The sequence below is a fragment of the Vitis riparia genome, chromosome 3, assembly GCF_004353265.1.
Source record: "Vitis riparia cultivar Riparia Gloire de Montpellier isolate 1030 chromosome 3, EGFV_Vit.rip_1.0, whole genome shotgun sequence".
NCBI classification, from domain to species: Eukaryota; Viridiplantae; Streptophyta; class Magnoliopsida; order Vitales; family Vitaceae; genus Vitis; species Vitis riparia.
This window is the reverse complement of record NC_048433.1, coordinates 8,895,577-8,908,061: the sequence shown is the minus strand read 5'-3', so window position 1 is coordinate 8,908,061 and position 12,485 is coordinate 8,895,577. Positions and strand designations below refer to the sequence as shown.

General features: G+C 31.2%; 1 protein-coding gene across 1 annotated transcript; it reads left to right on the top strand.

Moving 5' to 3' along the window:
- The first annotated feature begins 9,448 nt into the window (after positions 1–9,448).
- LOC117910932 (L-type lectin-domain containing receptor kinase IX.1-like) lies at positions 9,449–11,461 on the top strand. The gene is made up of 3 exons (XM_034825113.1): positions 9,449–9,983; positions 10,161–10,333; positions 10,391–11,461. The coding sequence occupies exons 1-3, from the start codon at positions 9,449–9,451 to the stop codon at positions 11,459–11,461; spliced, it is 1,779 nt and encodes a 592-aa protein (XP_034681004.1).
- The last annotated feature ends 1,024 nt before the right edge of the window (positions 11,462–12,485 follow it).

Genomic DNA, 12,485 nt, shown 5'->3' with positions numbered 1-12,485 from the left:
AAGGTAGGGTATATCTATCAAGGTATGTTACTATTTATATATGTCATCTATGCCAGTGTCAAGAAAAGTTTAAATCTACCTTGACATTTACATATGTCAAGGTTGTTTCTATTTCTACCAATGATCAAATCTTTGTTACTATGACATATGTCAATGTTTCTTTCACTTTTGTCAAGGTTCTCGGACTAAAATACCATTTTTCCAAACTCCAAATCCAATCTCCACTGTTATAATGAAGATCAATGCGTCCTAAACGTGCTCCTAAAATTGCAACTCAATCGGACCACGAATTGACCGACCTCGATCAAAGCTAATGATCAAAACGGTTCGGAGAGAAAAGCCCACCAAAACAAAGGTTCTATTTTTAGCCGAAAGATGACTTTCCAAAACTCTAAATCCAATCTTCACCGTTCAAATTGAAGATTAATGAGTTGTGAACCTCTCCTCCAAATTTCAGCTCGATCAGACCATGGACAAAGTGGCATCGTACCTTTGATGAAATCTGGGCATGATGTAAAAAACCTGCGTTTTTCTCTCTTCTCCTCTTTCTCTCTAATGACTTTCCGAAACTCCAAATCCAATCTCCACCGTTAATATTGAAGATACATGAGCCACAAACCTCTCCTCCAAATTTCAACTCGATCCAACCACGGACGAAGCGGGATCGGACATTTGATGAAATCTGGGTATGATAAGAAAAGCCTACGTTTTTCTCTCTTCTCCTCTTTCTCTCTAATGACTGTCCGAAACTCCAAATCCAATCTCCACCGTTCATATTGAATATACATGAGCCACAAACCTCTCCTCCAAATTTCAACTCGATCCGACCACGGACGAAGCAGGATCGGACATTTGATGAAATCTGGGTATGATAAGAAAAGCCTACGTTTTTCTCTCTTCTCCTCTTTCTCTCTAATGACTGTCCGAAACTCCAAATCCAATCTCCACCGTTCATATTGAATATACATGAGCCACAAACCTCTCCTCCAAATTTCAACTCGATCCGACCACAGACGAAGCGGGATCGGACATTTGATGAAATCTGGGTATGATAAGAAAAACCTACGTTTTTCTCTCTTCTCCTCTTTCTTTCTAATGACTTTCCAAAACTCCAAATCCGATCCTCACCGTTCAGATTGAAGATGAATGAGTCATGAAACTTTCCCCCAAATTTTATCTCGATCGGACCACGGACGAAGTGGGATCAGACCTTTGATGTAATCTGGGCAAGATGAAAAAAAACCTGCATTTTTCTCTTCTCTTCTTTCTCTCTAAGAACGGTGGCTCTCCCCCTTCTTTCTCCCTTCTTTCTTGTCTTCCAAAAGTTAGGGTTTTCAATGGAGAGTGAAAATTTAGGGTTTTCAATAAAGAAAATGGTAAAGGCTTGTTGAAGTATGAAATATGTCTTTCCGTCCCTTCCTTTCTCTTTTTATAAGACTTTATAACAAATTCCAAAATACCATGCATGTCCTTTTTCAATAAATTAAAAATAGTATTCTTTATTTCATCTTCCAATAATAATTTTTATATATTAAACTCATAATGAAAATTGATATTAACATTACTAAAAAAATTTATTAAATATTAACGTCCTTAATCAAAATTGACTGTTGTCACTTCAATTTACAATACTTAGTAAGTAAATTAGAGATATGCACATATCAAACAAATTATTATCATTATTGCTTTTATTTAAGTACCTTGAATACATTGACTTATAAATTATCTGTCAAGATTTTATTATATAAGTCATGAAAGAATTCAACAAATTTTATATATGTCATTATTGGTTTAAACAAGTTGTATATGTCATAGTTGTTCATTAAAATAAGCAACATTGACACATATCACCTTAAGTCAAGATAATATATGTCAACAATGACCTTTTTTCTTGTAGTGAGTTCATCTATTTGAAAAATGTTAATATCTAAATAACATATTTTTATTTATTTTTGTATGGGGTGAAAAGATACCAAGGTATTTTCTTTTTTAGTATTTGCATATTACCATCTTTTGGTTTGTTGTGTAACAACAAAAATGAGTCATTGATGAATATGATACTTAATATATCAAACTAACATGCATCAATTTATAATATGGTACTAAATAAATATGATACTAAATGACCCATATGACTCATAAGACTAATTCAATAACATATCACTCATATGACCCATTGATAAATATGGTAGTGAATAAATAATTAAATAATATACATGTGGAAACCAAACCTCTATTAGATTAAAAATATTCATTTAAGAATGACCCATAAGACTAGTTCAATATTTAACTATGATTATTGATAATACTAGTAAGTAAACAATTAATTAATAATTTCAATTCATACACTATACATTTATATATGACCACCTAATAATTAATGCTACGAAGTAAACAATTAATTATTTCAATTCACAGTAGAACCCTTTAGATTACACTCAAAAATGAAAACAAAAATTTCGATGTAATAATAAATATTAAATCAAAGTTAGTAGACTTTTTTTTGTTCCGTTTCATAATTTTTCTTTTCCAGTTTTTGTTTGATTCTTATCCTATCTTATTGTTGATTTGTTTGGATAAAAAATATTTTAAATCCTTTTATTATGTTTCAAGTTCTCTCTTATTTATTTATTAGTGAACTTTGAGTATTTCTTTTAACTACTTGCTTAAAAAGCATGATGTGTGCATGATATAATATTGTTGATCATAACTACTACATCCACTTCTTAAAATATTTGAATAAAATAAAACTATCCAAATTTTGTGTTGGGATTATATAGATGACAACTGAGATAACAGATGTTGATGATGCATGAACATGGAAAGGTAATATAGCGAAGATATTTATTGACATAATGGTAAATGAGGTTAATTGAGGTAACATGGATAGTGGTACATTTAGTACTACCACATAGAGGAGGATGTCACTTAAGGTCAATAGTCAAGGGGAAAAAATTTTCAATTTGTAACAACTTAAGCAAAAGTTTAATAGACTACGTGCAACGCACCGTGAGTTCTTTGATTTATTAAAGCATACTGGATTTGGTTGGGATGTTGAAACTAATATGGTGCATGCTTTAGAGGAAACATGGCAAAATTACATTCAAGCAAAAACTACTTCTAAAGTAATCTTTTTTTATTTTCAAATATTTGGTATACACTAAAGGTGAGGTTTTTTTTCTCTATTAGACACACCAAATGCAAAGAAATGTCACTCAAAGGGATCTCCATACTACAAGTTGCTAGGATTGATCTTTAATCCTTCAACAACAACTAGTGTCCTCCACTATTTTTCCACCCAAGATCCACCAAACACCGACGATGAGGATGAGATGGATGATAATCTTGAACATGGTGGAGTGCATGCGGATGTAGATTGTGAGATTCTTGATGATCCTCCACGACTAGAGCTTGTGGGAAGAGTAACCACCTGTTTTGAAAAGTGTACAATTGATTCTCAATTAGATTGTAGAGACAAGAAAGAGTCGAGATTAAGTTAAATGGGTGATGCTTTGAACGCTTAAGTTGAGGCATCTAAGGCTATAACTGAGACATCTAGAGCTAGAACTAAAGTATTGTTGGCTACAATAGAGAGATATAAGAGTGGAACTAGTAGTGAAGCTACTAATGCTTGTACTAATATTTTAGCATAACAAAGTGCATGGCAACCTTACAAACCATTGACTTATTGGATAATGAAAAATATTTAAAGACAATTGAGAAGTTCACATCTCCATACTGGAGAGAGATTTTTATGAATATGCCTGATGAGAGGAAAAGGACATGGCTTGATTGGCTTTAAATATGAATTAATATTATGATGACATTGTAATATGTTCCATTTATCTTTTGTTTAGACTTTTTTACTATATCTTTACCTTGTAGTTTGTGTCATTGTTAATTATGGTTGTGAAACTCATATTATATGTATTTGAATGTTCATTTCATGTTATTTTATATTATCATTTAATTTCTTTTTTGTAGTAACTAATGGATAGTAATAGCACAAACAGTGATTCACTATATGATTCAACTTCATCTTTTGAAGGGGATGATAATGTCAATGAATTTTTTTATTGCTCACATAATAAATGAGTATAAGGAAATATTTTTATACAAGACACCTTAAAGGAAATCAATGTTAAGTGGTGCACAATTTGTATGAGATATAATAAATGGTCACCCTCAGGCATGTTATGAACTATTTCAAATGGATAAACAAACATTTCTAAACCTTTGTGATCATCTTAAGAGACATGAAAACTGGCCATATACATGATTAGTGATAATTGAAGAGACAGTTTATATGTTCTTACTAATAATAAATGAGTATGAGGAAATATTTCTCTACAAGACACCTCAAAGGACGTCAATATTTAGTGGTGCACAATTTGTAAGAGATATGATAGATGGTCACCCTCAGACATGTTATGAACTATTTCAAATGGATAAACAAACATTTCTAAACCTTTGTGATCATCTTAAGTGAATGAAAACTTGCAAAATACACGATTAGTGACAGTTGAAGAGGCAGATGCTATGTTGTTACTAATAGTAGGACATAATGTGAGAATGAGGGTTGTAGCTAACCATTTTCAACACTCAACAAAGACTATTGCTCGACACTTTAAAGAAGTTAGATGAGCATTATGTCGATTGGAAAAAATTCTCATACGTCCTAGCAATATGGCTAATAAGGTGCATTCATATGCTGCTAGTAATCCTAAATATTTTTCATGGTTTAAGGTAAGAATTTATTAAAAAAAAATATTTATAAATATGAATCTCATCTAAATAAGAAGTTTTCATAACCATTGTTTTATTTCCTTAATAACAATAAATATTTTTGTTGTTGTAAGGCTGCATCAGGGCAATTGATGGCACCCATATTAGCACATGGGTCCTAGTTGATAGACAAACCGGTTTTAGGAGTAGAAAAACAGTTATAACACAAAAATGTTATGTGTTCATGTGATTTTGACATCATGTTCACATTTGTTTATGCTGGTTGGGAAGGAACAACAAATGATCTATGTGTTTTTTTGGATGCACTGACTAAACTACAAGTTCAATTTCCTTGGCCAAGTGAAGGAAAATATTATTTAGTTGATTCTGGTTATCCTTATACGTCTAGATTTCTACCATCATATTAAGGTGAGTGATATCATTTACAAGAATATCGAGGTAGACGTAATCAATCTGTCAGGTATAAAGAACTTTTTAATTATAGACATTCATTCCTTTGTAATATTATTGAAAGGTGCTTTGGTGTTTTGAAGACATGATTTTCAATATTCAGGATGATGCCTTGTTATAAGCCAAGTAGACAACCATCAATTGTTGTTGCATATTGTATCCTTCATAATTAGATTCGTCTATTGACCTGGAATGATCAATTATTTAGAGAATATGATGTAGAAGACTTTTCAGTCTAAGGTGAAAAAGAAAGCATAGGTAGCACAAGCCACTCAATTGATTTATCAGCTAAGAGTGCAACAACTATGGCAGCTTGTAGAGATCAAATGGTTCAAGTGATGTGGGAAAATCATATCAATATCAATCCATGACTTGTGTTTTTAAATCTAAAATATTTGTTGATACTTCAATTACATGTTAGAATTTATTATTAGTTGTTAACTAGTTGTTATTAGTATTATGTGATGTATGTTGTAATTTGCAATGGTTAAATGTTGCTTATAAATTTGACTTGTAATTGTAAAAGTGGGATGAACAAAAGATTCATGTGTTATTGTGGGTGTGGATGAATGCACATTTTCATGTCGAAAACACAAAAGAACAATGGTTGTTGGTTTTATCGTTGTCCATTATATCATGTAAGTATATTTAAGTATCACATGAAAATATATTGATATTAATGAAATATGAACATCATATTTTATTCTTATTAACAATTTATGTATTGTAGGAACATTCCCACTACTTTATATGGGTTGATGAGTATGATCCACAACAACTTCAACAACTAGTTGCTAACTTACAATGCCCAATGCCTACAACAAATCTTCAAAGTTGTCTTCTACTTATTGGTTGTTGTGGGTGTAGCATTGTTGTGTGTGTGTGTGTTTTTTTTATTATTTATCATCTTTCTTCTTATTTTAATTATTGTTAAGTGAATATATATATTATCTAAAAAATTATCACCTATAAACATTGGAACTTTAATATATTGTATTAAAATATGATGTTAGTGTCATAAGTACTCATAATATTTATTTATGTTAGTATTGATTGTGTTACTACACACTGTGTAATTTAGATGATTTTTAAAAAAAAATGAAAACATGTATTACTATGATGCATTTATCATTAAAACAAATGTTTTCAAAATTGTAAAAGAGTTTACCATATGTACAAATAAAAATATTGTAGAAATTAAATATAGTTACATAGGTTCACAAAGTAATCATTTGTTTAAAAAAAATATAATAGGTGCAAATAAATTTAAAAATGGATTTTTTTTTTAATTTAAATGAAGTGTGAATTTAAAAATTATTTATATATTTACAATATCAAGTTAATTGAATTAAACACTATTTATTTATTTATTTATTTTTAAAAACAACAATAATTTTCAAACATGGTTTTTTGTTTTACTTGTTCTAAAAAACTTATTTTATTAACTCAATCAAATATGTGTTTTTTTTTTTTTTTTTTTTTTTTTATGTTTTTAAGAACAAAAAATGTTTTTCAGAATTTTATTCTCAAATGCAATTTTTGCTTATAAAAACACAAGGAGTTGTTCTTAAAAACTGTTTTCTAAAACAATTTTCAAAAACAACAACCAAACATATCCTAAAATATTTTTAAAAATAATTTTTATATCTAATGTTTTATTTTTAATCATTCTACAAACATATATAATTATTTTTTTTAAAGCCATAAAAAACTATTGAAAACAACAAAAACAACTAAAAAATATTCTCTAAAAACACCCTATATTATGTTCTTAAGAACAAAAAACATAAAATAATTTTTAGTTGTCAAGTGTGTGTGTGTGTTTTTTTTTTTTTTTGTTCGGAAGAACATAAAACCATTTTCAAAAACAGTTCCCAAACAGGGTTATACTCTCAATCCCCTATAAGGGTGTTGAAATTTCAATTTGATGTCTTCTTTATAATGTCCTACCATTGATTTATTATTATTTTTTATTTCAATTTTTTTTTCTATTTGTATTCAAATTTTGAAAACCCACTTTTAGATATTATAGTCTCTCCAAAAATTTTAAGGAGGCACATTTATTATATTTATTTTAATAGAATTGTGAATGTGATGGCAACACCTATTATTTGGAACGTCGTGGTCCATATTTGTTAGTTCAATTGATTCTTAGCATTCCTACATGTTGTTTTTTGTCTTAAATTTCTTTAAGAAACATACTCCCAATCCCCTAGAAGGGTGCTAAAATTTCAATTTAATGTCTTCTTTAGTCTTGCCTTTGATTTATTAGTTTTGATTTCAAGTTTTTTTTTTTATTTGTATTCAAATTCTAAAAACCTATTTTCAAAAATTATTATGGAATCTCCCAAATTTTTTTTTTTATGGATTTCCCCTCATAAGAAATACTTGTGCAAGGCAATGTCATGCTTCCTATAAAAAACCTGAACTTTCATAAAGTTGTCCAAAGTTTGGTAATTTTATTTGAAGTTTGGGTTTGCCTTCCATTTTTATAACCACAACTTTATTGATTTATATGCATATATGCATGCCTGTCATTCTGAATTGCATGGTGAAGATAACTATATGTTGGAGGTGGATAATTAATGCAATAACCGTAATTGGCATAGGTATAATCAAAGATAATGCTTATCAAATATTTTAAGAAAAAATTAATTTAAATTCCTTTAATATTTTATATTCATTTATTTAAAAAATTAAAAACTACTTTTATTAAAATGTGTTTTATTACATTTTAAATAAAAAAATAAATTGATTTACATAAAATATTTTATTTGAGATTTAATTTCTAAAATTTTAATACAAATTTGTGGTGACAATTTTTTTCTATTAACATTAATTTATTTAAATAATTAAAATTATATTAATAATTTATCTTATCAAATTAATTTTAATTTATAAAATATTATAACTTCATTAATTTTTTTTATATATTTTAGCATTTTTTGAATAAATTTATATTTTTAATATTTTAAAATAAAAACGTTTAAAATTAAATAAAATTAGAAGGATAAATATATAAAAAAAATTAACTTGAAGTGATAATAATTTTTTTAAATAGGATTAATGAGATAAATATGAAAAATAAAAGGATAATATAAAATAAAAAAATGATATAAATTTAAAATAAAAGATAAATTGGCTATTTATTTTTGGCCAAATGTAACGTCTTCTCAAGTACCATATATAAGAAAGCATCAGTCGATTTAGGCATTGAAACTTGGTGCAACTAGTCAGATGGTGCCATATATAAGAAAGCAGAATTGTCATATTTTTATGAGTTCATGCCCAACCACAGTTTGGATTATTGTCCGTTTGCGGAAAAAGTCTTTTAACATTCTTGGATTAGCCTCAAGGTTGCTTTACTTGCATGAGGATTCGGAACAATGTGTATAACTTGTAAGCTTTTCATGCAACACGTTGTAAGCTTTTGAAGTTGAGTATAACTTGTCAATCAACGCCTCCAACTTTGAATATTCACAGTTCGCCCACTCATCCAATGTGTAAGAGACAAGAGGGCTTGAAAGAATCACTTCTATTTTCATTGCTTATAGGTTTCCTTTCACAATGACTGTTGGGTTGACCATAAGCTTTTATGTAGAATTCATTATACAATTATTTTGAATGATTCTTTTTTATATGTATGTTTTTCCATTTTTAATATATGTAATACAATTTTTTTTTCATAAAAATAAAATTTAAGAATGTATAATATTAATTTATTAAAAAATTAAATTAATTTAAAATAATTATAATTTAAAATTTTTTTAAAAAATTTTATGTGGTGGAGTGAGGTACTTGAGGGACCTGTTTGACTCAATCTGATTTAAATTTGTTTTTGGATAATAGAAAATGGGTGGAGACGGGTCACGTGTGCCGAAGTTGCCTCTTGTCTTCCCTAGCAAATTCAAGTAACACTTCCTATGCTTTGGAGGGTAGGCCATGACGCCGCAATTTTCATTTTACAATAATGTTTCATGTGAATAGACAAGGGGTTTGGAACACAAAATTTCGGCAAAATGGACAGGTTGAATTCATATACAATTTAAAGTAATTTGTAACTTTCCGTTTTATGGCCAACAGAATCTCCCAAAGGCAAAAGATTTTTCAATATTGCATATCCCTAATCCAAGCGGAGAGTGTGTCCACATGGCAATTTCTAAAGTCACTTTTGATTCATGCTTTAAAAGGCGACTTTGCAAGCCTCTTATTTATCCATTTACAGCTTCCAAACTCGGTAACCCCTCCAACCATGGCTGCCTGCAACGCTGGTATTGCCCAACTCCATTCCTATACACTTCCTTTCCTCCATATCTTTATGATCTCCTTTTTCTCGTCTCTAATGATCCCTTCTGGGAATTCATTATCCTTCAATTTGGGCAATTTTGATCCGAATGATCATGAAATTGTTTTTGAGGGGCATGCTTCTTATTCTGCTGATAAAGTCATCCAACTCACCAGCAACCAGGAGGACAAAAAGATGAATGATAGTTGGGGTCGAGCTACATACTGTAAGCCGTTTCAACTCTGGGATAAGGCCTCCGGAAGAATGGCTGATTTCACTACCAATTTCTCCTTCGAAATTGATTCTCAAAGAAACTTTTCTTATGGTGATGGACTCGCATTCTTTCTTGCTCCAAACAGTACCCGACTGCCTTCAGATGTGACAGGAGGCAGCCTGGGTCTTGTGTCTAGGAACCAGACGCTGAACTCAACAGCCAATCACTTTTTTGCAGTGGAGTTTGATACTTTTCCAAATGCTTGGGATCCAAAACATGATCATGTTGGTATCGATATTAACTCCATGAAATCTGCAAAAAGCGTGACATGGTTAAATAATATTCCGGAAGGAAAAATAAATCATGTTTCCATCAGCTATACTGCTAGTTCTCAAAATATGAGTGTTATATTTGGCTCTGATTATTCGTATAATAAAACCACTCTACAAAGCCTCTATTACAAAGTTGATCTGAGCGATTACTTGCCTGAATTCGTTAGTATTGGCTTCTCAAGTGCAACAGGAGATTTTTCCGAGATAAACATCATTCACTCATGGAATTTCAGTTCAGCTTTACAAATCACTGATAGTGCAGAGGAAAACGAAGAAAAGAAGACAGGACTAGTGGTGGGATTGAGTGTTGGCGCTTTTTCCCTGGTGGCTGGGTTGGGATTGGTCTGCTTTTGCTTGTGGAAGAAAAAGGTAAGCGAGAAAGGAGAAGATAATCTTGATTTTGACCTGTCCATGGATGACGACCTTGAAAAGGGTACTGGGCCTCGGAAGTTTATGTACCATGAGTTGGTTCTTGCCACAAATAACTTTGCAGAGGGAGAGAAGGTTGGAGAGGGAGGGTTTGGTGGGGTCTATAAAGGTTTCTCGAGGAATCTAAGCTCCTACATTGCCGTTAAAAGGGTATCAAAAGGGTCCGACCAAGGGATAAAGGAGTATGAATCTGAAGTAAAGATCATCAGTAGGTTGAGACATTGGAATCTTCTGCAGCTGTTGGGCTGGTGCCATAAGAAAAGAGAGCTTCTATTGGTTTACGAGTTCATGCCTAATGGTAGTTTGGCTTCTTGTTTGTTTCAAGGCAAAATCTTGTTGACATGGGCAATGAGATACAAAATTGCTACTGGATTGGCCTCGGCGTTGCTCTACCTGCACGAAGAATGGGAACAATGTGTTGTGCATAGAGATGTAAAATCCAGTAATGTTATGCTGGATGCGGAATTCAATGCGAAGCTTGGTGATTTCGGGCTAGCCAGGCTTGTTGATCATGGGAAAGGGTCAAAAACCACAGTTTTGGCAGGGACAGTGGGGTATATGGCTCCTGAATATATCTTGACGGGCAAGGCTAGCAAGGAATTGGATGTCTACAGTTTCGGAGTTGTTGCTTTGGAAATTTGCAGTGGAAGAAGATGTGTAGAACCAAATGCCCAAGAAGATCAGATCAGATTGGTGGAGTGGGTTTGGGACCTTTATGGAGTAGGAAAGCTTCCTGAAGCCGCTGACCCAAGACTAGCTGCAGATTTTGATGAGGAACAAATGGCACGCCTGATGGTTGTTGGGCTTTGGTGTGCTCACCCAGACTGCAGTCTTCGTCCCTCAATAAGGCAAGCAATTAATGTCCTTAATTCTGAAGCCTCATTGCCTGCTCTCCCCTCAAAGATGCCTGTGCCAATGTATTATGCTCCTCCAGAAAATAATTCTGCCATTTCATCACTTCAAACATCCTATACTGCTACCACTTCTGAGAGAAGCCAATCCTAGCTTTCAGGATTTTCTATGGGAACAAACTCAGGACTGTTTGGTTTTTAGGAATAGGAATGGAAATAGAACGGGAATATGGGTTAATCACAATCCCATCCCAGTGAGAATGAGATTTGATTTCCATAACAATCAATTTTCGATTCCTATTCTCCTTCTACAAAAAACATTCCATACACACATGAATGAGTATCAACAGTATTTATTTCTGATTCTCATTCTCTATTTCAGCTAGCGTTCCCAACTTGGCCTAAGTTCGCATTTTCTTCTTCTACTTCCCCATCCGTGCTGTACGCAAACTATGTTCTTCATAAGTTTGTCTAGTTTCAATTTGTTAAGTATTTGGTGCTTAATTACTTTACTGGATTCCGTTTGTTATGTATTTGCTGTTGAATTTACTATTGAAAGTATTTCCATGCAAGATGAGCTCCAACTTTTTTGACATTCTCCTTTTTTAAGTCAAAACCAATTGAAGAGACCGCACGTGTCATGGCACCATCTAGCTGCAAATCGCCTGAGTCCAAGACTTAATGCTTGTGGAGGCCTCAGGATCATTCAGATAGTCAATCTTTGTTAAAATAATAAAAATTAAACACAGCTTGGAAGATTGACCAATTATGTTTATTATAAAATCTTAATTATCACGTATTCATTAATTAAATATATAGTTTATTTTTAGCAAAATTTAAATTTTACCGAGAAATTCCATTATTTTATTAAGATTTTTTCAATAAAATCTTAGTTTTTTCCTGAAAGCATTACTTTCAGAATTTAGGTTATCTATTTTTTTTTTTTTTTAACTTATATAATTTTGTTCAATAGAAAAAATAAATATTTTGATCTTATATAAATAGAAAAAATAATATATTGGTTTGTCTTTACTTTTTTTAATGTTTAATAGAAATAAAATATAATTAAAATATATAATTTAATATTTAACTCTATTAACATTATTAAACACTATTTAGTTTTAAGTTCTATTTAGAATTAAAGAAAAAAACAATGAATTTGTTATATGAAAATTTGC